Raw genomic sequence first — 26,426 nt, forward strand, 5'->3', positions numbered from 1 at the left:
TTCACTAATAATAAAATATAATATTAATATTTGGTGAAAACATGAGTTTTCTAAAGTGGCATTTAGAAATTCATAATTATTTTTAGTCTGTTTTTCAAATGTATTTATGCATATAATTCATATATTTCTATATCATAGAAGATATGCAATATAGAACAAGGCTTCTACAGACTCTTCAGTGTTTTCTGCCTCCTACATACATACACAAAAAAAAGCATAAAAATTCAAAGCCTATGAGGGAGGTGATATATGTATAATTATGACTGATTTGTATTGTTGTAGGGCAAAAACCAATACAACACTGTAAAAAAATTTAATTGTAAATCTAAAAACAAAAATACAAAAACTAAGTATCTTTCAGAGCTTGTTCTACTTAGGCAATTGTTTTCTGCTCTACACTGCTTGGAAATACACATTTGTACTTTAGTAGAACTGGTTTCTGCTTCACCTTCTTTATACATAGCATTAATTACCCAATGCCAGCATTCTGAGTGCTCTGTACCGTGCCCTGCAGACGCAAGCTGCCAAGCTCACCTCTTGGTTGAAGATGCAGGTTTCCGGTTCTTCTGCTAGAAGGGCTGTGCCAACAAAGAGCCGTTCCTCTACATCATCCAGCCAGGTAGAGGTGGCCGAGACCCCGTCATACAGCTTCCGTTCCAAGTCAACGCTCTGCTTCTTTGTCCCTCCACCCTGAGAGACAAAAGGGAAGGACAAAGAAGTCATTACAGCATTTTGAGGAGTCAAAGAAAGATACGAGGATGAGATGTGGGGGTCCAGGGCCTCTGATGTTCCGGTCTCAACAGCTCAGCTCAGGGGATGGGGAACCTCATGGGGTCCTGGATCCACAGACCAAGCACACAGCCCCACCTGGGATGAAACCTCCTCGAAGACCTGGTTCAATCCATCCAGCAAAGACGTCACCGCAGATTTATCCTGGGCCTGCCCATCCCCTTTGTACAGTGGCACGCCAGACAGGAGCCGATTTGGTCTGCTGTAGAGCTGGAGGCAGACAGGAGAGCTTCTTTAGGACCAGACGTACTCTGTCCAGGTGTTCTCATTTAGACGTGCACACTGAAACAGATGCTGGAACAACTGTGTTTATGGAAACCTCTGCTAGAGAAGGCAATGGCACCCCACTCCAGGACTCTTGCCTGGAAAATCCCATGGACAGAGGAGCCTGGTGGGCTGCAGTCCATGGGGTCGCTAAGAGTCGGGCACGACTGAGAGACTTCACTTTCACTTTTCACTTTCATGCATTGGAGAAGGAAATGGCAACCCACTCCAGTGTTCTTGCCTGGAGAATCCCAGGGAGGGGGGAGCCTGGTGGGGTCGCACACAGTCAGACACGACTGAAGTGACTTAGCAGCAGCAGCAGCTGCTAGAGAAAGATGACCTCAACAACACACCATGTCCACTAAACATGGTGACCACATTCAGCGGTGGCAATGTTTCCTGTGATGGACCAAAAAAGTGAAGAAAACAGTGGGGAAACTGCCTGAATTCTCATTATAGCCTTCCTCGCAACTTATCTTGGTTTTAACACTTATTGTTTTAGTCAATCAGTTGTGTCAGACTCTTTTGCAACCTCATGGACTGGAGCCCGCCAGACTCCTGTCTGTCGGATTCTCCGCGCATGAATACTGGAGTAGGTTGCCATTCTCTTCTCCAGGGGATCTCTTCGAACCAGGGATCGAACTTGGGTCTCTTGCATTGGCAAGTGGGTTCTTTAGTGCTGAGTGACCTGGGAAGCCCTGGTTTTAACACTACTCATGATAACTAGGGGCTTTCCAGGTGACACTAGTGGTTAAAAAAAAAACCCATTTGCCAGTACAGGTTGACATAAGAGACTGGGTTCAATCCCTGTGTCAGGAAGATCCCCTGGAGAGGGGCATGGCAATCCACTCCAGTATTATTGCCTGGAGAATTCGTCGGACAGAGAAGCCTGGTGTGCTATAGTCCATAGCGTCGCAAACAGTCAGACACAACTGAAGCAACTCAGCACGCACACACGCATGATAAAAGAATCCACCCAAAATCCTGTAACTAGATTGATCCCTTGGCTCTCATGATCCCTTTACTTCCCCCCCTAAACTCTAGGTGGCTTTCCTGGTGGCTCAGACGATCCCTGGGTTGGGAAGATCCCCTGGAAAAGGGAATGACTACCCATTCCAGTATTTTTGCCAGGATAATCCTATGGACAGAGGAGCGTGGTGTGCTACAGTCCATGGGGTCACAAAGAGTTGGCCATAACTAAAGCGAAAGAGCATGATGTCTCCCCAGTAAGGACCATGCTATGACCTAGCATTCAAACTCTTAAATGATGTTTCCAATCAAACTCAGCGCCTTATAGTTTTTTAGATCATCTCGTCCTCATCTTACTTTTCAGCTTGATTACTCATTATCCTCTAAACACACCAGCTTCATTCCCCACTGTGGCTGGAATGCCCACCACCCAACATCTCTCTGTGATCCACTGTCTTAAATTCCACATCGACCCTACCTAGCTGCTTTCCATCTTTTAATAAATTGTGTTTCCTTTTTAATTCCCTTATGGAGCCTCCCAGGCTGCTTAATTTTTCAGAAATGTAGAACACATTTTCTTAGTTGTGTTACGGCTACCTAGGAGCAGGAAGTCATATCTCATCCTGAGGCCAGGTGGGGTGTTCTGCACAGAGATGCTAAATGCAGTGAAGGTGAGCAAAGAAACACTGCTCAGAGAGAGAGACATGCCTTTCAACCTAGTCTACATGAGGCCAAAAAAAGTAAATAAATAAAAGTGCCTACTTTTACAACTGAGAATAGTAATATACCATACAGTGTACAAACTGTCAGTAACGTAATGCGAAAAAGGAGGAAGTTTGGAGTTAAGCACACCTATGTCCCCATCCCAGATCTGCCTCTTCTTAGTCATGAGACCCTGATCTTCCCAAGCCTTGGGTGCATAGGTGGTTCAGTGGTAGAATTCTTGCCTGCCATGCGGGAGGCCCAGTCTCATTTCCCAGCCCATGCAGCCACAGGGTCCATTGTTTTTATTCTGGGCTTCCCAGTTGGTGCTAGTGGTAAAAAACCTGTCTGCCAATGCAGGAGACATGGGTTCAATTCCCAGGTCCATAAGACCCCTAGAGGAGGGCATGGCAGTCCACTTCAGTGTTCCTGCCTGGAGAATCCCATGTGCAGAGGAGCCTGGTGGGCTGCAGTCCATGGGGTCACAAAGAGTTGGACACGACTGAGTGACTAACACTTTCACTTGACTTAGAAAAATCAGAAAAGGCGGCAGTCCCCGATACAGGACTGTAGATGTTTCTCATAAACAAAGGAAAGGGGAAATCCTACAACATGCATAGTGCTGTAAAGCCCAGGAGAACTGTATCAGAAACCAGGGACTCAAGCCATGAGTCTGAGCAATGTTTGATCAGAGGTGTGAAGAAGCGTTCTTTCAAAGAAAGGTAGGAAGTCCAGGCAAAAGGTACAGGATCCCGTGTGCCAGGTGGAGTCGGCCTCCAGGACAATGGCCTCTGGGAAGGGAGGGCTTTCTACTCCCTAGGACCAGAGCTAGTGACATTCCTCTGAAGGTGTTAGTCGCTCAGTCATGTCTGACTCTCTGTGACCCCATGGACTGTAGCCCATCAGGTTCCTCGGTACATGGAGTTCTCCAGGCAAGACATTCTTGTGGATGGTAGCAAAGAAGACTCCTGGACAGGGAGTGAGAAGGTATGAAACGTCCAAACTTTTGTAAAAGGAAACAGAAATGAATGGCTCTGTAGGATTTATACAGGGTTCCCAGTAGATGTGGGGGGACACATTCTGACCTTTAGGTCGGCCGCCTGCAGGTAACTGGGGCAAGGTGCACCTGTCTTAGTTCCTGCTTCATCACCTCCTGCCTTCCCCTTCTCTGGCACTCTGTAACTACTGATACCCTTTCTCTCCCCAGCTCAGTCTCTCCCAGCTCCTAAGCTAATGCTGGCCAGATCAGTAACAACAGCAGCTCCCCAGATTGCCAGTAAAGGTCCTAGAATGTACTGATGATGCCATCTCTGGGGAGTGGCCAGTGCAGAGCTGACGCGGGATCTGGGACAAGGCTTCTATCTTCACCATCCTGCTGTACCACAGCTGTGGTGAGCATCATAGCCTTCCCCTGTTAGATTTTTAAGCGGTGGATTCCTCTGACTCTCTGCTGTTCTCTGGCTTCTGCTTAGGATGAACTAATAGCTGTTATCTGTCTGGAACCTTCTGTTGCTATACTTAATTCCACTGGATTTGGCTTGCTTGGTGGAATCAAGTCCAATATCACACAAGGACCCGCCCATCTTGGGAACTGGCCTATAGAGGGGTCGGTGACCACTGTAACTGACTCTGAAATCCCCTTCCTTTAGCTCCACTGAGGTCCCAGTATGTTTCTCATTAAGATCTTCTGAAATGATTAAATACTGGAAGTAGCAATGGAAAATAAGATAACATGATAATTTACTGACAGATTCGTAGCATTTCTTTTGGCCTGGATGTATATATCCTTAATTTTCAAAGCTGTGGGGAACAAAAGCAGGGGCGGGGCATTTATATTTAATGGTTTTTGCTAATGAGTCATCAGATATTAATCTTCTCTGAGAACAGTATCTAGCAGCCACATAAATTTCTACATATAAATATATAATTATAAAAGGATATGTGAAACAGGCTTGTTAAGAGTGTAGGATGAGTCATTTGTTTCCTGTCTTATTTTGGAATTGATAATGAAATATAGATTGCTGCAGTTATATTCATTCCCATAGCATAAGCTGCAAATCTTCTCTGTTAGTTAATATGGAAAAGGAAAATGTTCAGTACCACTTGCTCTTGTTCCTGCTCCAGAACATTCTGAAGTAGTTTCTGCTTGGTGCTAAATTCTTGATGTAGGCTTTCCCATTTCATTCTCATCTGGTCTTCAGCAGGTGATTTCTCCCCTTCCATCCCCAACTCCTGGGATAACACATCAGGTTTTTCGCTATTAGAAGAATAAATAATCTAAGTTTACAATGTGCATAAAAAGGCAGTAAGTTCTAGGTAATTTATTACGTGCACTAGATCTGGCCTCTACAATTGGAACCAGATTATCTCAGACATTGGCTTACACTTTAAAAATATAAATTAAAATAGTAAAACAAGTATACTCTTACTGATCTTAAAATTGAACCATGAGGACAATAAATTAAAAAAAAAACCTGAAAATAGCTCAGCATTAAAGATAAAAGTAATTGTAACTTTTAGAATCAGAAAGCATATGATCAGAGCAGTAGCCTTTGACAAAAGAGCCCACAAATTAAAAAACCCTAACCATATTGCCTAGTCTATTGAGAGTTTTTATCCTGAGTCTAAAGAAAATACTACAGACCAGGTCTCAGGACATGGAACAGCAGTACAGAAGGCGGAAGGAAGGCACAGCAGTATCATCCTTAAAGAGGCAGCAGTGTGACCTCTGAGATGATTGTGGCTTTGGAGGTGAGACAGATCAGGGTTACAGAACGTTAGACCTGTGACTTTGAGCAATTTGCTTCATTTCTCAGAGCCCCAGCTGTCTCACCTTCAAAATGAAGGCTGCACTCACCATGCAGAATTATGAGGATTAAGCTTAGAGAGGGGAGGAATAATGCCTCTGACCCTATCTGATAAAAGCCAGCCACTAAATCAGTGGGCCTAGCGCTGATGGCTGGAGGAGGCAGTGGCACCCCACCCCAGTACTACTGCCTGGAAAATCCCACGGGCGGAGGAGCCTGGAGGGCTGCAGTCCGTGAGCTCACGAAGAGTCGGACACAACTGAGCGACTTCACTTTCACTTTTCACTTTCATGCATTGGAGAAGGAAATGGGAACCCACTCTAGTGTTCTTGCCTGGAGAATCCCAGGGACGGGAGAGCCTGGTGGGCTGCCGGCTATGGGGTCGCACAGAGTTGGACACGACTGAAGTGACTTAGCAGCAGCAGCAGCAACGCTGATGGTAACGGCAATGATAAGAACCTGGGAGACTCTAGTTTCAGTAGGTCCTAGTTTGTATCCAGGGATTTTGAAGTCCTAACTAGAATCATGTCATCCAAAAGCCACATTATGCTAGAGAGTAATTGTTATTTTGATGGAAACTTTTGATCAAGTGAAGGAAAAAAAATAAAAACTTTATTGGCAGAATATTACACACTACACCAGATCCAACTCATTTCAGATTAAGTATTGAATACAATGGTTTCTTCAAGTAAGTTTGTTGAAGAAAGCCTTAAAAAATTATCTATAAGGCTATGAGGCAAGAGTTCTTCTTCTAGGATATATCTTAGAGAATCTTTCTCACCTACACACTTAAAGACATGTGAGAAAGTTAAGTTCAGCAGTACTAGTAAGGACTTCCCTAGCAGCCCAGTGGTTAAGACTCTGTGCTTCCACTACAGGGGGTGCAGGCTTCATCCCTGGGGGGAACTAAGGTCCAACATGTCACAGGAAATGACCAAAAATTAAAATTAAAAAATGCTAGGAAAAGCAAAAAAAAAAAAAAAAAGCCAATAGTGTAAAGGCCCATCAAGAAGAAAACAGGTGAGTTGTCATTATCACAAGATAAAATACTCTTAAGCAGTTAGAATGAAAAGACTAGATCTATAGGTATCAACATGTATTGATCTAAAAAAGTAATACTGAGTTGAAAAATAAAACTGATACTTCTGATTTTGTTGGTTATATCAGTCTCTGGATTTTCTGCTTTTTAAAAATCTTTTAAAATAAAAAACACTTTAAAATTCTTCTGAAATGAGGGCTTCCCTGGTGGCTCAGTGGTAAAGAATCCACCTGCCAGTGCAGGAGATGGGGGTTCAATCCCTGGTCTGGGAAGATCCCCCATCCCATGCACTAACCCAGCCCATGGGCCAAGTAAGCCCATGAACTCACTATAGCCCATGGGCCAACTAAGCCGATGAGCCACAACCACAGAAATTAGAGAGCAGCCCCTGCTCACTGCAACTAGAGGAAAGCCCGAGCAGCAGCAGAGACCCATCACGGCCAAAAATAAATAATTAAATAAAAATCAGTTTCAGAAATTCTTCTGAAATTACATTTCTTTATTGTGTTCTTTTGAGATGGTGGACTATCATAACACTTCTAATTCATTCATGTTTATATAACAATTTAGTATATGAAACCAGAGGATATTTAATATCTATATAGTCTTATATTTAATCACTGACACATTAAAATGCCACCAGCAGATCAGTTTTAAATTGGAATACAGCTTTTATTTTCCCACAGAAAATATTCTTCCTTCCCTTTGATATTTATATTGATTAATTTCCAGTTGAGTTTCCTTAGTAATCTTGGAAGGACCCCTTCAATTCTCCAGTACATCACAAAGTACTTCTTGATTCAGTGAATCTGTAACCATGAAGCAAGTCATGCTGCTCCCAAAGGGATTTTTACATAAACCAATTCACAGTTGATAGTCTTAGAAAATCAGCTAATATGTTGAAGTCTGAATATATACTTTTTTCCCACAAACATTATTCTGTTTTTTTAAAAAATATATACATGTTTTTCTTTTAGCTTCTGGATATTATTCAATTTATGTTTGTTTGTTTGCTTGGTATATTACCCAAGGCTTGAAAGGCATGACTGAACTGTAATCAACTAGATTTAAAGATTTTTCTAAAGAATTTGCATAAAAATTAAAGAAGTTAGTCTTTAGACTAAATCTTACACAGAAAGCCAGTACTGAACCACCGATTTCTCTTTAAAATAGTCTTAGATTTGAAAGAGCAATTTATAGTTGTTGGTCTTTCATCTGGGCCCTTTCCAAAGCTAAAGGCCAAGGAAAGAAAAAAAAAAAAAAAGGCCAGAAAGCTGCAGAAGGTTCTTACAGCTGCTTTTCATGATTCTAAGTATGATGAGGAAGCAACGTGTGGACTGGTTCTTTGCAAATATAGAGTTTGGCAAAAATATTCAGAAAACCATGAGGGGTGAGTAAACACCTTAGAAGAACCAGAAACAGAAAATGCAAAGTGGCAGCAAGTCTCGACTTAGTCACCATGGAAGAAACAGAGTTCCTCATTTTAGATTTATACAGATACATGTTATGGTCTTATCAGCATTTCTAAGCATGACCATAACAGAAGAATTTAAAAATTCTATTATATTTTAACACAATTTTTACAGTATTAGGGTTATCTTTATGGAGTTCCTGATTATAGATGTTATAATCTTATTCATCTCTATTCGTTTAAATTGATTATCTATTAGCTGTTATCAATGTTTTTTATTCCTTTTTTCCCCCTTGAATATCTTCCTATTTCCTAGATGTATAGACACATAGAGTCAACACTTTTGTCATATGTCAGCAACATTATGTCATTAATTAAATTAAAAAAAAAAAAAAGAAAAGGAAAGAAAACTCTCCAAAGCTGACCTTACTAAAGTTACTTTTGATCATCTACATCTAGTCTAGGTCTTACCCATACATATACTATATACTCAATTTTACATCACATGTTTTACTTGATATCACAAACTATTATTGATATTGTTACATAATTTTTGTTAAGATTATATAGGCAAAAATATTTTCTTAGGCTTTTTTTTTTTTTTTACTAATAGGTATTTCTGTCTTTTTGTATGGTATCATAAATAGTATTTCCAAAATCCTCTTTATAATATGCATTTCCTCCAAACAAATGCTCAGAACTGAGAGCACTGGAGTCCACGGGATTAAAGCTATTTGAGACATGATGGTTGTCAAAGGATTTTACTACTGAATTTCAATCTTTAATATTGCATGAACACAGAGATTTTGCTGAAACTTTTTTTAATGTTTTAGATTTTAAAGATAGTTCTCCTATGCATCTTTTCAATTGACATTCACAGTGTTCACAACCTTTCTGTGATGATGGCAGTCAATTATTAGTTTCATTCTACTGGTGAGCAAACGAAGTCTCGGGGTTGAGTTCCTTTTCCAGACTGACACATGCAGAACCAGAATAAAACCCAGACCTGCCTCACAGCACAGGGACCCTTGCACTCTGCTTCAGTTTCTTTTCCTTCCTACCTTTTAAACCAGACTCTTCAACTTGAAAATTCTCCCCTTTCTTTAAATTTTCTTTCAACACTTCACTTTCCTGCAGGTAAGACTTTCAGTCTCACTCTAAACCAGGACTCAAAGCTCAATGACTATATATAGAAATTGTAGAAACAGATCATCAAGAAAAGTTCCCTGGTGGTCCAGTGAAAAGGACTCCAGGCTTTCACTGAAATAGTCCCAAGTTCAGTCCCTGCTTGGGAAGCTAAGATCCCACAAGCCTCATGGTGCCATCAAATTAAAAACAAAAAAAAGTCAAGATACTTACAAGACACATACATTTATTTTTCAGAATGATATTGGAGGAAAATAGATAAGCTCTTGTAAGGGAAATGTTTTGCAGTTAGGTAAAATCATTCAGTCATAAACATCATGAATCTAATTTTATAATGCATTTATTATTTGACTTTCAAAACTGTAGTATTAAATAAGCATCATCCCTGGTCAGATATGCTAAGCATACTAGAGAGTGGAAAAGGAAGTCAGCCATTATAATTACTAGTTATGCTGCTCAACTAAACGTTCAAAATACAAGATTTACAAGTAAAAATGAAATGATTCAACTTTTGTAAAAGATGTTCAAAATAAAATTTTAAGGAAGATGTTTACTTTTATTATTGTTTTGTCCACAGGGCATGTGAGATCTTAGTTCCCTGACCAGGGACCGAACCCAGGCCCTTGGGAGTGAGAGCTGGAGTCCTAACCACTGGGCCATTTTTCAAATGTCAGGACAACAGCAATAAGAAGAGAACAGTAGACTGTCATCCAAGAAATGTAAAGCGAAACCACAGTGAGGCATCACCTCTCACCCGTCGGAAGAGCTGTCATCAAAAAGACCATACGTAGCAAATGTTGGTGCAGATGAGGAGAAAAGAGACTCATGGACACTGCTGGTGGGAATGTAAGTCAGTGTAGCCACTATGGAAAACAATATGGAGGTTTCTCAAAAAGCTAAAAACAGAACTGCAGTAGATTCAACAATTCCACTCCTGGGTATATATTTGGAGAAAATAAATTCTAATGCAAAAATATACATGTACCCTAATGTTCAGATAAAGCAACCTAAGTGTCCATCAACAGATGACTAGTTAAAGAAGATGTGATATGTGTACACACACACATACACACACACGGAACACTACTCAGCCACAAAAAAGAATGAAAAATGCTTCTATTTGCAGCAATACAGACAGACTTGGAGAGTATAGTTATGCTTAGTGAAATAAGTCAGACAGAGAAAGACAAATACTGTATGATATCACTTAAATGTGGAATCTAAAAAATAAAACAAACTGGTGAATTAAAAACCAAAAAATTCCAAAGAATGAAAGAAACATACCCAACACCACCAGAGGTCTCTGGAGCTGAGTGTTGCGTTAGAATTTCCTCTCCAAGGCTGGCTACTGACTGGAGGAGGCTCTTCTGCTCTGCCAATTCCTGTTCCAACTCCTGCTCAAGGAAAAGGAAAAATAAAAACATCTTTGTTACTTTATGATTATTGTCTCCAAACACAGTTGTATGTCTAGAAAATCCTCAGAGAACTTTGGTACAATAGCATGTTTTTAAGTTAGCACGTTATATAAAAAGTGTGGCTTAGGTAACTGTTCAGAGGTGCCTCCAAGTCCTCTGTAGCTTTCTTTGGCTTTGATAAAATAATGTCTAAATAATCTTGAATTGGGGGGGAGGTTAAAAAAAAAAAAAAGAAAAGAAAATTTTGCTTGGCAATGGCGCCCCCAAGTGGTCCAAAATGTACTTTCACTTTTCAAAATCGATACTGCCTTGTTCAAGCTGAGATACAGAGAGCAACAGCTCTCTTCAATTTCCCACTTGCTTGATAAACTGGATCACCACTGGACTCAGTTTTATTTTTTCACTATTGGTGAAAAAGTCTCTACTCTTTGAGAAATATTTTAATATGCCGTATCCATAAAGTGAAGGTACTAATGAGATGTCATTCTTTGAGTAATCAAAGCTCATTTGCTTCATAGGCAGTAGTTTGCAATCCTGTTTTGTGATGGCATCTACTTGAGAGTTGAAAGCAAATTTCATTAAAAAAAAATGCAACTTAGATATTTACCAATTCTCAGAGGCCTTCCTGGGGCTTTTATTATATATAATAGACTCAAATTGGGGCAAGCTAGAAATAGAGGGGAGATTATAATTGAGTTACACTATTTTAAAACTAAGCTTTTCTTAGAGAACTGACTTTAAAATGACCAGTTTTCCCAGTGGTCACAAGTAAATGGAAATAGCCAGGTTCTGCTTCTGTCCAAAATGAAGATACAGGGGCACTCTGTCTTCAGCACAGAAGGAACTTGTCCTTCTAAAACATTTCTCTCAAGGTGCATGCTTGGCTGATCTGCAGGCAAAAGAGGCAGGAAGTGCGTACTTTTTGCTGCTGGAGGCTGCTCTGTCGCTGGTGGGTCCATGTGCTCCGAGCTTGAGCCAGCCATTCCTGAACCCCAGGGCTCTGAGTGGCAGCCAGGTCAGCATCGCTCTCCTCCTTCTCCTGGGCTGTCCCCTGCTTTTAATGAGGGAGAAATCAAGAGTCATACTACCCACAGGAAGACCTTAACCAAAACAGAGGGATGGCTCCTTTAGTGTGGTCTGAATAATAAAACCAAAGTGACTCCATTTGGATGTGAAACCACATTAAAAAAAAAAAAAAATGGTAACGCAAAACCCATGGAACTTATTATGGCATTTGCAGGAAGGAGAACAATAGATGATTATACTCAGAAATATTAAGGGAGGGGGGGAATTGCCATGTTGAGGCTAGGCTTTTTAGCTGACTGATGTGGTCAGCAGACATTATTCTGGAATTTCTTCCACAAGAATATAACTCTAGGTCTTACTCCCTTTCCTATCCCCACCAGGACTAGACTCCACTGCCATCTGTTGCCACTCTGGCTTCGACAGAGTGTGGATACAGGAGAAAGCCAAAGTAACTACCTATTACCTGGGCAGGGGTTTATTATTCCTGCTAGACTATTCCGATGGAATTTAACAGGCCCTAAAACACTGCACGGGCTTGCCTGGTGGCTCAGCGGTAAAGAATCTGCCTGCCAATGCAAGAGACGTAGGAGATGTGGGATCAATCCCTAGGTCAGGCAGATCCCCTAGAAAAGGAGATGGCAACCCACTCCAGTATTCTTGCCTGGACAATCTCATGGACAGAGGAACCTGGTGGGCTACGGTCCATAAGTTGCAAAAGAGTCGGACAGGACTAAACAACAAACAAAATATTTTGTATTAGAATGGAATTAGTTCTGAGTGAGCACCTTTCTACTAACATGTATTTATATGCCAAAGGTTAAATTACACCATGTTGGTAAGACGCATTCACTAAGTGCTTATCAGCACCCACTGTGTGTCAGGCACTGTTTGGGGCACTAGTGGGAACTGGAGGGGATTTATTTGGCTCAGAAGACAGACAAAGGCCCTGCTGGGATGACAGACAATAAATGGACAAGATAAACTGGGATGGTGATAAGACTTACAAAGAATGTGAAACTAGAGAATGGGCTGGAAAGTGAAGGAGGAGGGTTTCTTAGGCTGGGTAGCAAGGCATCTTCAGAGGTGACAGCTGTGTTGTGTGTTGCCAAAGACGGGGGCTTCCCTGGTCGCTCAGATGGTAAAGAATCTGCTTGCAATGCAGGAAACCCGGGTTTGATTCTTGTGTTGAGAAATCCCCTGGAGGAGGCCATGGCAACCCACTCCAGTACTCTTCCCTGGAGAATCCCATGGACAGAGGAGTCTGGCGGGATACAGTCCACAGGGGTCGCAAAGAGTCAGACACGACTGAGCAATTAACCCTGATACTGACTGACTGAAAGATGGGGTAGGGGCCTCCAGGCCTATGGAACCACTGGAGCAAAGGCCAGAGGGGAAAGAAACTTGGTGTCTCAGAGACAGCAGAGGGGGGGGCAAGTATGATTGGAGCATGGGGAGGGGCCAGGGGCAGGCACATAGGAAGAGAACGTTCTTGGGGGTGCTTTCATGGAGGAGTCATCCTACTGAATCGCAGCCCCCCTGGCCTCTGTTCTCTGCCAAAAAAAAAAAGAAAAAAATCTGACCTCAGCATGGGGTCCAGCCACAACAGCTCACCGCACCTGACTGCCCATAGGACCCTTCCTTTCTTTTTCTTTCCAGAATTTTACACTAACTCTTACAGAGAAGTAGATGGGGTCTGTTTCCGTCTGTCTTACTTATTAGAATCTCATGGTTAAACTGTTTGAGATCATTTGGTATCAGCACTTGAGGTGCAGTGAAGGCAACAGTGAAGCCTAGTGAAGCCCATTCATATTTATACTTCGTCCCTTCCCGGATTCAGAACCACCTCAGTTCACAGGGGCTTTCTTTCCTTGAAGATGATCCAGCTCGCCAGTAAAAGAATGTGCTTCAGATAGAACAATGGTAGCGCCATTGGTCTAAAACATGCTACTTGCATTTTGCAGGATCTTCAGAATAGATGACAAGCGTTCAGTAGGTTCCCCACCCTCCCAGGAGCGCCTCTTTCGGGCAAGCAGTGATTTTCCTGAAGGTGGGAGGTTTGGGGTGGTCCGGCATTCCTCCAGGACCAAAGTTCACACATTTCTGCATGAAGCAGAGTTTTCCCATCTGAGGATGCTCCATTGACCCAGAATAAGCTCTGAGATATGCTGGCTTTTCCAGGCAAGGATAAAACAAAAGTCAAAAGGGATCTGTAGAGGATGATCCCAAAGAAGTCAGTGGGACAAGCTGAAAGCTGTCCCTGGTCAGAGCCCCGGTGACAAACCAGTGGCCATAGCCACGACCTGCTGACTCTCTTTTGTGAACTCCTGCCACTTCCTGTCTGCCTCGCCCTCCAGTAAAGGTTTGCTTTCATAGCCCAGCCTGGAGACTCCCGTGGAAACTTCTCAGGGCTCCAGCTCACCCTTCTCTGCAGGTTCACTACAGCTGACTGAGAGCTCTGATTTCAAATTCCTCACACCAACGAAAGAGACCAACTGTGCTTGGGAAAATAGCAATCGACATGTCAGGTCTACAGGGCGGCGTAACCACATTTACACGCAGAGACACATACTTAGATTCTCAAACAAAATCTAAGGAAGGGACTCCTATTTGACTAATTGAATCCACAGCTTTAGAAAAAAGGAAATTTAGCAGCATCGAAAGCATATGACTAGTATGTATTCTCTGTGGTTAGGTTTGTTTTCTCAGTTAATGAATTTTTCTCTGGTTGATTTCACTGTTTTGAAACCTAACCCTTGGACCACAGGAAGCAAAAAATGATTAAGGAACAGTTCAAATTTCCTTCTCTTTCCCCTTGAGATATGAAGGTACTGACCTAAGGAATAAAATAATGGTAATTACACTCTCTGAGGTCTGATAACAGTTTTCTGACCTATCTAGGGAATAGGAAATAAGGTGGCTTTTATTCTCCACCAGGCTCCTGCTTGGGTGGGGCTATGTAAGCTGTTCATTTTGGAAATACTAGAAGAATAACCATTTTTGCCAGGAACATTCCTTGGAAGATTAGTGAGGGTTGGAGAATGCTAAACATTAAATAAAACACTTCTTTAGAAAGCATTTTGTTATCTATACAGGATGAACTCTCTGCTCCTTGGATGAATGATAACGTGTGAAAATGACAAACTTACAACAAATGAAGATATCATGTAATTCAAGAGGTATTATAGGCCTGTGTCATAGAGAAGGACGAATGAGATGGTTGGATGGCATCACCGACTTGATGGACATGAGTTGGAGCAAGCTCTGGGAGTTGGTGACGGACAGGGAAGCCTGACGTGCTGCAGTCCATGGGGTCGCAAAGAGTTGGACTCGACTGAGCAACTGAACTGATAGAGAAGTAAACAACTTTGGGGTGGGGTCTAAAAGTCAGACACAACTGAGCGACTTCACTTTCACTTTTCACTTTCATGCATTGGAGAAGGAAAGGGCAACCCACTCCAGTATTCTTGCCTGGAGCATCCCAGGGACGGGGAAGCCTGGCGGGCTGCCATCTATGGGGTTGCACAGAGTCGGACACGACTGAAGCGACTTAGCAGCAGCAGCAGAGGGGATTCACTGGAGTGGATTATTCGCTGGTAGGCAGCATTCATACATGTGTGTATGTGAGCTCAGTCATTCTATCGTATCGAATCTTTGTGACCCCACGGACCATAGCCTGCCAGGCTCATCTGCCCATGGGATTTTCCAGGCAAGGATATTGGAGTGGGTTTCCTACTGCAGGGGATCTTCTCAACAGGGATCAAACCCACAACTCTTGCATCTCCTACACTGGCAGGTGGATTCTTTACCACTGAGCCACCAGGGAAGCCCCTTTATTTTTTTCGATATATTGGTTTTTTTTTTTACTAAATTCTTCCATTGCTTTTAATAGTTTTCTGTTGACTAGGTTTGGTTCCAGATCATATAATCATATGATTAGCAAAGAACTGAAAATACATAGTTTAGTCCAGAAAAAAATCATTACACTGAGAAAGTAGAAGCAGTCACAGTGAATGTGCATTAAGCTCTCACCCCAGTGTGTGTGCCGTGTCCACTGCCAGCATCTCTGCTCAAGTACAGTTGCTCCCCTCCCTCCCGACACTGGTTCCAAGACCATTCCCCTGCCCCTTGGATCTTATTTTCTCCCTTTTACACAAGACCTTCCCTGGTGGCTCAGATGGTAAAGCGTCTGCCTACAATGCGGGAGACTCAGGTTCGAACCCTGGGTCAGGAGGATCCTCTGGAGAAGGAAATGGCACCCTACTCCAGTACTCTTGCCTGGAAAATCCCATGGACGGAGGAGCCTGGTAGGCTACAGTCTATGGGGTTGCAAAGAGTCAGACACGACTGAGTGACTTCACTTTCTACACAAGAGGACTTTTGCTGCAGTCGCACTTCTTTTTCATCAATTTTTCCTCTACTGAGTTGTTTCTGTCTCCCCGTAAACATGTCATTGTTCTTCTGATCTTAAAATGGAATGAATTTCTTCTAACCCGCTTCTTATAGCTTATTCCATTCCTTTGCTTCCATGACAGTGAAACCCCTGTTTCCTGCCCTCTTCCTCTCTAACTCTTCTCTCCATTCTCGCTTTCATTTCACAGTGACTTTTGCCTTCACTATTTCACTGAAATAGTTGTAGCTGGGGTCACAGAAGACCCGTGTGTTGCCAGATCCAGTGGTCAGTTCCCAGCTCTCATCTTACCTCACTTACCCTCAAGTGTCTCCCAAACCCAAATCTTGGTCTTCTTCCCACCTCACTGGTATTTCCTTCTTACTCTTTTTTTTGTGGGTTCCTCTCCATCTTCCTAACTCTTCACACTGGAGCGCCCCAGGGCTTGCTCCTCTTTATCTCTCCTCACTCCCTTGGTGATCTCATGGGCTCTCATGCCTTTGAAGACCATCTTGGGACTTCCCTTTAGTCCAGGGGTTAAGACCCGGAGCTCCTAATGCAGGGGTATGAGTTCGATCCCTGGTGGGGGAACTAAGACACGACTTATGGCACGAACAACAAAGAACCTCTAAAGGCTGACGGTTCAGTCTAGATCTGTCTGCTGAATCCCAACAGCTGATTGACATTGGATAGGCATCTCAAAACTAGCCTGTCAAAATGAAACCAGTGGCCTAATTACTTCTCCTTCCCCAAGTTCTGTTCCTCAAGTTTTCTTTTTCCTAATTATCCACAACCTGATAAGTTCTCATCCCCTCTAACCTCCTAACTGGCCTCTCAGCTTCCACCCTGGTCCCCTAGAGAAGTTATATCTGATCTTGTCACTCCTCTGTCCCCAAACACTCCAGTGGTTTCTCATTTTCCCCAGAGTAAAAGCCAAAGTTCACACGATGCCTATAAGGTCCTTTGCAGCCTGGGCCCTTGTTACCTGTTTGACCTCTCTCACCTTGTTCACGCCACGCCAGTTGCTGGGCTCCTTGAGGAACCAGGTAGGAGCCCGCCTGGGAGCCCCTGCCCTTGCGTCCCCCTCTCCGAGCCTGGAGTTCTCTTCCTCCATGTCTGCATGGCTGACTCCTTCAAATGTGAGCTGGGGAGGCTTCACTGGTCACCCTGTTTAAAACTGCACATCCACCCAGTCCCAACTTTCTGTATTTATCTGCCTTATACTATTTCACCTACAGCTCTTATCATCTTCTAACTTACCATATAATAACACACTTTAATTATATATTACTATCTGTGTCCCCCAAACATAATCTCTTGAAGATGGACTATATAGAAATATACATATACAGATAGATTTTGCCCTTGCTGCTTTACTCTATCATATAGAATAATGGTTGGCACATAGTAGCTTTGCAATAAACATTTGCTTAATATTTGTGTAAGATAATTCTAATATGTAGAGATGAAAAAACAAACAAAATCAAAATATTAGACAATACTAGTATGCAAGGTGCATGGGGAGAAACCTGAGTGAATGTGTTATGGGTTTCTTATGTTGATCTGGAACAAGAATAAAATAGAAACTTAGAATTTATTAGGTATGCATGGTAAAAAGTAGAGAGAAAAAACAAAGGAAAGCATTCAACCACCTAGAAGCAAAAGTTAAAATGGAGAAAGAAGAATAGAAAGAGCAGGACAAAATAGAAAAGAAAATAAAAAAGTAATCACAAAGAATTTAAATAGATTAAACCTGCTCTTTAAAAGTCAGAGGTTTTCTGATTAGATGTGCTTAAAACCAACAAAATATACCCAAATGTTCTTTATATGAAACAAAATCTATAAGGACTCAGAAAGGGTTAAATCAATGGAAAAGTGAAAGATACACCAGGCAAATATTATTCAAAAAAAAGCTCTAGTCGTCTAAAACAAAAATCACTATAGGGAAACTTGAAGGACACTGCGTGATAGGAAAAATGTTCAATTCTCCTGGAATACATGACAAGTCTAAACTTGTGGGCACTAAATAAAACAGTCTATCTGAAAAGTAGAACATAGGAGATATAAAGGAGAAATATAACACTGCCACAGGGTATCTTAATCTATGATTTAATCTATGTTTAATCTATATTTAAACATTTTCTTTTAAATGATACAGCTGCTAGGTTGTGGTAATTATTTTCATTTTCTTTTCTTTTCCTATGCTGTAATTTCCAGGTGCCCGGATTCAAACAACTTTTACAAAGCCTATTTGGAAACCTAAGCCAGGGACTTCCCTGGTGGTCCAGTGGCTAAGACTCGGAGCTCCCGATTCAGGGGGCCTGGGTTCGTTCCTGGTCAGGGAACTAGATCCCACATGCCACAACTAAAGACGTTACACATCCCAACGAAGACTGAAGATCCTGAGTGCTACAGTTAAGACCCAGAGCGGCCAATGAATAAATATTAAAAACAAACAAACAAAAAACTACACCAGAATGTGTGTGAAGCAGGTACGTACATAAGTATGTGCTGTTCCCCAGCCATCCCCTTCATGTATCCCGTGCTCAGAGGGCAGGCTAGTCTTGTGCAAAGATGAGCCTCCCTGTAGCGCCATGCTCGGGGCGTGGCTGGAGCCTCACCTGGATGTGGAGCTGCCGGTCCTGCAGTGCCCTCTGCAGCTCCAGGAGGCTCCCCTTGAGGGTTCTCAGCTTCACTGCCAGCTGCTCGGCCTCATCCTTTGTGTGAGCCTTGCCCTCCAGCAGCAGGTTTTCATTGTGGACTGAGAGCTCTGATAAGGCCACCACCTTCTGCTCTATTTCTACCAGCATATTCTAGAACAACAGAAATAAGGTTGAAACTGACACAGCCTGGGCGCCTCTGCAAAGACCGCATCTCACACAGAAACCCACTGCTTCATGAAGTCTTTCATCAAAACAACATGCCTCCAGGTTTGTTTTTATTCCCCCTAGTTTTCATACAACCTTCAAGAGTGGTATATAGGTTTTAACAATTCTTTGAACCTCTTAATTTTTCTCTTATTTAAGATTAGATATTATACAAGAAAAGAAAAAAAAAATAGGGGAAGCACATTTTATGTAGCCAACAGATAAGGAGAAAAGACCAGGCCTTAGCATTATCCCATTATGACTGTTCTGTTATTTTAGTCTTAGAGGTAGCTCCCCACGGTAAAAGAATCCACCTGCCAATGCAGGAGATCCAGGTTCAGTCCTTGGCTTGGGAAGACCCCCCCTGGAGGAGGACATGGCAATCCACTCCAGTATTCTTGCCTGCAGAATCACAGAGAGCCAAGAGCCTGAGGGCTACAGTCCAGGGAGTCGCAGAGCTGGACACGACTGAGTGACTGAGCATGTATGGAATGCATGTTCACACGTTATGCTTGTGGCGAATAACAGTGAAGACACCACATGATCGGCTCTTCGTGTCAATTTAAAAAGGACTCTTTTTTTTTTTTTCAAAGAAAAATGTTTTAAAGGGAGTTTTCCCAGACTAGTGCTCTTTTACTCGATTTTTATTATTTTTGTCTTTTTTCTTGGCCATGTGACCTGGCATGCGGGACCCTAGATACTCATCAGGGGTTGAACACGTGCCCCCTCCACTGGAAGGGTGGCATCTCACCCACCGGACCACCAGGGGGAAGTTCCCCTGTTTTTATCTAACGCATTTTTAACTTCACATTTCTGAAAGTTTTCCTAAGAATTTCACATTCACTTTCTAGTGTTACAAGGATTCTTTCTAAAATGGAGGCTAAATCTAGGAAAGAAGTGAAAGCAGTCTCCCCACTTCCCAAGTAAGATTGAAAACAAAAACCAACAATAGAAAAACTAAAAAAGTCAACCAAAACAAATAACAGCCATATTATTTTCTACAGAAACTGTTCTGTTTTTCTATACCTTAAGTCTGAACTCTTTGAAATGTACTTTTTAGTTTATATTCAATTATATATTAATAAGAAAAGATTGTACAAAATCAGAATCACTACCATCAGCTTCTAAGAACTAAGTGACATCCCAACACCTAGAAATAAAAGGAAGAGTGAAACTTTTCATGAAATGGGCCTAAAAGGATCATTTCCTGAGGATTACTTTTGAGGAATTAATATTCTGTGCAGGACTGCCTTTTCCATTAGGCATGGCTGTCACAGAACTGAAGGCCCCTAACACTTCAAGGGGCCCAAGAAAATGTCTTTCGTTTCTTTTAAAACCAGAGGAAAAAATGATTATGATAATAACTAATATGTAATGATATCACCTCAGGCTTCCCAGGTGGTACAAGTGGTAAAGAACCCACCTACCAATCCAGGAGACATAAGGGATGTGGGTTCAATCCCTGGGTCGGGAAGATCTCCTGGAGGAGGGCTTAGCAACTCCCCACAGTGTTCTTGCCTGGAGAATCCCATGGACAGAAGAGGTTGGTGAGCTACAGTCCACAGGTTCGCAAAGAGTGGGACACGACTGAAGCAACTTAGCAGGCACCCACGATAATCTACCCTAGATTATATTAGCCTCTGTACCCAAAGCAGTTACAAAATACAAATATAACTTTTAGTATTTCTATAGAGGAAGAGAGGTTCGTGGAAACAAAGTACCCTGGGCCCCAAAAGTCATAACAGGACCCTAATTCCATATAATAGCCACAGCTATGATTATACTACTGGCTCAAATGCCAGATTTATTTGCATGAGGAACTATCACATATTTGTGTGATTTCATAGGCTCTGAGTTTTGAAAAAATATTGCCAAAGTACCACTTCAATACTTTGTAAGAGTCCTGAAATATATTATCTCAACTATGCATCTTATGTATAACTATAAAAATAGAGATATCAAAAAGGAAGAGGTGGGAGTAATGATGAAACATAATTTTGAAATGCTAGTACATGTGGTAATTTCAAGTGCTAGAAGGCAATGCTAAAAATACATGTCTCTTTTCAGAAAAGTAACTTTAGAAAAGATGATACAATAAATAGGAAACACTGGCACATGGCTCTCTATTCTCTACCATCAAGGCAGAAATGCTTTGAAGACACATAAATAAATTGTCCACAGACTTCCCTGGTGGTCCAGTGGCTAAGACTCTGTGCTCCCAATGCAGGGGGCCCAGGTTTGATCTTTGATCCAGGAGCTAGATCCCACGTGGTGCAACTAAGACATAGCATGGCCAAATGAATAAATAAAATAGTTTAAGTTGTACAAAGAATTAAAAAACCTAAATTATAATAATTAATAGTAAAAAATCTAAATCATAAGGGATGACCAGAATGATATACTATGTATTAAGAAAAAAGATGGCATTCATAATTTATGGCTATGCATATTTCTTTCAGTCCCACATGTATGAAGTCATGTACACTGATATTTAACCTTGCAGATTAGACTGGGTTTTCTAGAGACTTGCTGGTTAAATGAAAAAGCTTTTAAAACAAACTTCACCCACCCATAGTGTAATGTCTACTATGCTGATACTCTTTGAAGTCAATGACTGGTACAAGGGACTTCAGCATCTATTCTCTATGCTTTATACGTGTGCTTGAATGTTTCCATAATAAGGAGGTAAGAAAATAATATCACAGTAAAAACTTTGATGTCATTACCCCTTACATTAATTGCTAAAGACCACACGTTGAGGAAGGAAATTCTCTGCCCCAGAAGACAACCTTCCCATGTTGAGTCTGCCTGCCTATAACTACAGTTTTGCCAAGTTTTCCAAATAATATTTCTAAATTAAAACCAAAATTTCAACAGCCCACCTATTCTGTTGTATATCCACAGTCACTGATGCTAATTCTGTGCAAAGGTACTTATATTCCTTATTAGCCACCAAAACAGATACTATAAATCTGACATGAGTTTGAGCAAGCTCCGAGAGATGGTGAAGGACCGGGAAACCTGGCATGCTGCAGTCCACGGGGTCGCAAAGAGTCGGATGTGACTGAGTGACTGAAAAACAAGTCTTTAAAAAAATGTCCTTCAGGAAGCTGAAAATTTTCTAAAGAGTAGATACTCTTGGTAAAATTTTCAAAAGACTAAGCTCACATCTGGATTTCATTTAAGCTTTTATAAGATATTGTTTTTCTCCTAAATATGTAAAGTATATGGATTGTGAAAAATCACATATCCATACCACAGTTCGTTACCATTATACTTTTCTGTAGTTAAAAAACATGTCTTGGGGGACCTTCCCTGGTGGTCCAGCAGTTAAGAATTGGCCTTGCAATGCAGGGGATGTGGGTTCGATCCCTGGTCAAGTGTGTGTACATGCGTACTTAGTCGTGTCTGACTCTTTGCGACCCCGTGGATTGTAGCCCGCCAGGCTCCTCTGTCCATGGGATTATCCTGGCAAGAATACTGGAGTGAGTTGCCATTTTCTCCTCCAGGGGCTCTTCCCAACCTAGGGATCGACCCTGTATCTCCTGTTGCTCAGGCATTGGCAGGCAGATTCTTTACCACTGAGCTACTTGGGAAGCCCCCTGAGATCCCTGGTCAGGGAATTAAAATCTCATGTGCTAAGGAGCAACTAAGGCCGTGTGCTATAATTACGGAGCCCACAAGTTCTGGAGCCCATGCACCACAACTAGAGAATCTGTACTCCCCAAAGGAAGATTCTGCATGCTGCAACCAAGACTCAGTGCAGCCAATAACATGCATTTCTAAAAAGTCTGCCTAATGATGTTGGCATACTCCTCTGAGACCATTTTTGTACCTGGCAGTCCACTAACTGGGCCTCCATGTCCATGGGCTCCTTGAGTGACCCCAGGGCAATGTCCAGAGTGGCCTTCGTGCTCAAGAGCCAGTGGTCCAGCTGATCAGCTTCACAGCGATACCTGTGCAGGGCTTGCTCCTGTCTCTGTTCCTCCAGCTGATCGTTGAGTTTCTCCTGATGAATTAAGTAGGATGGAACACAGATCATCCTGAGGCAAAATCACCAGCATTCAATGCATAGAGCAATGGTTCCCAGCCCTAACTGCACACCAGAACCACCTGTGAAACTTCAAAAACAATCCCCAGTGTTTAGACCACAGTACAGACCGGTAAATCAGAATTTCAGGAGGTGAGCCTCAAGATTAGTATTTTTTTAAAAACTCCTACAGTGATCGTATGCCTGGAGTTATCCTTTCTTAAATAATACACCTACAGAACAAGGCAGATAATGTGGATGACAGAAACCGGTCAATGGTGTAAGACAGTAGGCAACTTGACTTCAAAGTTTAGGAAACTGTAGGGTGTAGTGGGGACTATGGCAACTGAAGAACATACTTGGTTGAGCTAAAAGGGCAGAACCGTGCAGTTTCAGGCAACTGATCTCCTACAGGAAGGAGTGGCCCAGTGCTGTCGCTTTCTAGAGCAAAGGCAAAACTTCAAAAACTTTGGATAGGTCTCTGAGGATTCTTTCCTGATGGCAAATAATCCATATTTTTTTAAAAATCCAGGCCAATCACTTCATTTCACAACTCCACATGGGTTTCACAGAGTGACTGGGGACAATATCAATGAATTAAAAGGTTAATTATTAAGATACTCTAAGTATTTTACTTTAAAAGTTATTTTATCAAGAATCGATTATTTTTAATTAATTTTTATTAAATTGTTTAGAGATTAGAGTAGAAACACTGATTTAAAATTTCTCCAAAACAGGAAAATATTTGGATACATGATTTGATCAGCTTTAAAACAGATAAAACTGGGAATATCCTATGTCCCTAACAATAGGACAAAGGTTAATTGAATTATGGTATAATCTTCAGCTAAATAAAATAATGTTAAGCCGATAGCAATAACTGATTTTGTGCTAGAGAAGCTGCCAGACCCTAGAGATACAAGGACACAGACACTTCATAGGATCAACAATATGAACATCATATATGTTTAAGGCGAGGAAATGTAAGAGAACAGCAACAACAAAAGGAAAATAACTTATTTTTAACACGTATGGTAGTGTAACTAACATTTATCTATTGAGTATTAAAGTTAACATGAGAACCAGAACTGCAAGAATATTCTCATGAATTAACGTGCTTGAATTGGCTTCCAGTGACTAAGGATTTTTTTTTCACAGCATTAGCAATGCTATTCATAAAAATGGTCTTATTTAAACATAGCAAACTATTATGCAAACCTTCTACAATTATTCCCCACAAAGCTCATGTCTACCCAGTACTGGCTCTCCGCTGCCTCAGTTCTGCAGGCCTGAAATGAGTCAGAAACGGGTGAAAAGACACATTCATGGTTCCACACTGACTCAGAGCTCTATTCACGAGGCCCTGCACTCACAATATACCAGCTTCTTTGAAGTGGGAAACCATAGACATGTCAATCACGTAAGTAGCTGGACATACTTGTCAACCCAACCCCAGGAGTTAATCTGGACGTGAGGGGCACCCCCCCAGGGTGGCCTGTTACCTCCAGAAGTTGCCGTTTCCCGGATGCCTTCATCTTAATGGTGGACATTCGCTCCGCCAAGACGGTGAGCGTGGACTGCAGGGCCAGCTGCTCTGCCGGCTCGGACTCCGGGGACTCGGACACCAGCTCGTCCGCGAGGGCCGACTGCAGCTCGCTGATCTCCTCTTGGAGCATGAGAATCTCATCCATCAGAGCCTGAGGGAAGGACTGTGGAATCACACTCCTGTGTGCAGTTTTTTGCACTGAGGAATCGTGGCACTTAGCCAAGCTCACTTGGAAGTCATTTAACCAACAAATAGGGGGCCTTCTAACCTAAGTTTCAAAATGTCATTGCCAGACTGAAAGTCAAGAAGTTTCTGACTTTAAGATCATCTGCATCAGTAACTTAAAGTTAATTAATCCGGGACAAATTAACTGATCTGGCTTTCAACAGGCTCGTCTGTAATCTGATGGGATGCGGCAGGGGCGGGGGTATGTGCAATTAATTCTGAGTCCACAATTTTGTGTTGAAAATAAAATTCATCACTTTCTTCCTCAACGTGACTCCTCCCACTCCAAATTTCCCTGAGTCTGGAACAAGTCTGCATTTTAATCGCAAACTCATATCATACAGACAGGAAGAATCTGTCACCTGCTTCTATGCCGTTGCCCTCTCCTTACTTTTCTCCTCTTCCCAGGTCTAAAATTGGAAGCTTCTCAGGGCTTCTTTCTAGACCCTGTTTTCTCTCTTCACAATCTCTCCCATGCCTTGTTCATCGCCAAGGCTTTAATTCCTTTCTCCCGCGGGACACTTAGGTAGGAGAACAAAATCTCCCACTCCAAAAGGTCTCTGGCACGCAGATTATTTTGAGCTGAGAACAATCAAGGCCCAAAAGACTCAGGAAAAAACTTGGACCTAACTACCTAAAGAATCTATCTTGGAGACATTTGCAAAGAATAGGAGTGGGTGTGGTGAGGGAAACTCCTATGCAGTCCAGTTTGCATCCCTCTGTCTCTGAATGGCCCAGCTAACACACGCTTCCCAAGCATTCGCTTTGTGTCTCTTCGGGCAGTTCATTTCTGTGTTAGACAAGAGCCCACTTTCAGACTCTGGAAGGGGTCCCCCTTCCTGCAATACAACTGCTTTCACCTCCAAAACATCTTGTTTGTCTCCTCTGCTCCCACCTAAGTCACAACCAATTCCTTATCTGAATTGCTCTCATAGTCTACTGCGTGTAGTATCTGCTTAAACCCCTTTAAAAAGATAAATCAGATCCTCTCACTCCCTTGATTTATAATACTTTGTGGCTTCTTGCCTATGAAATAAAACCCAAACTCCTTACAGTATTCATGCATTCTCACACCTGGCTGTCCTTGGTACCAGGCTTCCTTCTTGCTCACTGCATCCCTGCCTTCAATCACTCCAGGATCCCCAATGCTTTCTGCCTCACGGCCTTTGCACATCCTATTCTCTCAAAGTCTGGAATGCTCTTCTCCTCGCTCTCCTGAGAAGGGTCTCTTCCTCCTTGGAGCCTTAGATTAACTGCCTCATCTTCAGAGAGGCCTTTCATGACTGCTGCTGCTGCTGCTGCTAAGTTGCTTCAGTCATGTCCGACTCTGTGCAACCCCATAGACGGCAGCCCACCAGGCTCCCCCGTCCCTGGGATGCTCCAGGCAAGAACACTGGAGTGGGTTGCCATTTCCTTCTCCAATGCATGAAAGTGAAAGGTGAAAGTGAAGTCACTCAGTTGGGTCTGACTCATCGTAACCCCATGGACTGCAGCCTACCAGGCTCTTCTCTCCATGGGATTTTCCAGGTAAGAGTACTGGAGTACTGGAGTGCCATTACCTTCATGACTACTCATTCAAAAAACAAAACAAAACAAAACTCTATTGCTGTCTTTGAATAGCATCCTATTTCCTGTTTAACAGTCATCACAATTATACACTGTATTTCTCATTTTTTTGTATTTTATGATTTGCTCTTTAGCTGGAATCTTTTTTTTTTTTCTTCATTTTTGTGGCTGTGCCATGCAGCTTCCCCAACCAGGGATGGAACCCATGCTCTTTGGAGTGAAAGCACAGAGTCCTAA

The 26,426-nt window shown here is 42.2% G+C and overlaps 1 protein-coding gene across 1 annotated transcript in view; it reads right to left on the reverse strand.

Annotated features, from left to right (window-relative positions):
- The window catches only part of LOC138089583 (nesprin-1-like), a 48,625-nt gene extending 22,721 nt beyond the window's left edge, over window positions 1-25,904 (reverse strand). Inside the window, exons 1-10 of the mRNA XM_068984966.1 lie at window positions 25,785-25,904; window positions 24,355-24,549; window positions 24,071-24,141; window positions 22,658-22,865; window positions 18,577-18,768; window positions 11,462-11,593; window positions 10,412-10,521; window positions 4,825-4,981; window positions 868-999; window positions 535-690 (exon numbers count right to left, since the gene is read on the reverse strand). Of these exons, the coding sequence (XP_068841067.1) occupies window positions 535-690; window positions 868-999; window positions 4,825-4,981; window positions 10,412-10,521; window positions 11,462-11,593; window positions 18,577-18,768; window positions 22,658-22,865; window positions 24,071-24,141; window positions 24,355-24,549; window positions 25,785-25,904 (1,473 nt within the window). The remainder of the gene's footprint in view (window positions 1-534; window positions 691-867; window positions 1,000-4,824; window positions 4,982-10,411; window positions 10,522-11,461; window positions 11,594-18,576; window positions 18,769-22,657; window positions 22,866-24,070; window positions 24,142-24,354; window positions 24,550-25,784) is intronic.
- Between the last annotated feature and the right edge of the window lie 522 nt (window positions 25,905-26,426).

The sequence above is a fragment of the Capricornis sumatraensis genome, chromosome 13 (genome assembly GCF_032405125.1).
Source record: "Capricornis sumatraensis isolate serow.1 chromosome 13, serow.2, whole genome shotgun sequence".
Lineage (NCBI taxonomy): Eukaryota > Metazoa > Chordata > Mammalia > Artiodactyla > Bovidae > Capricornis > Capricornis sumatraensis.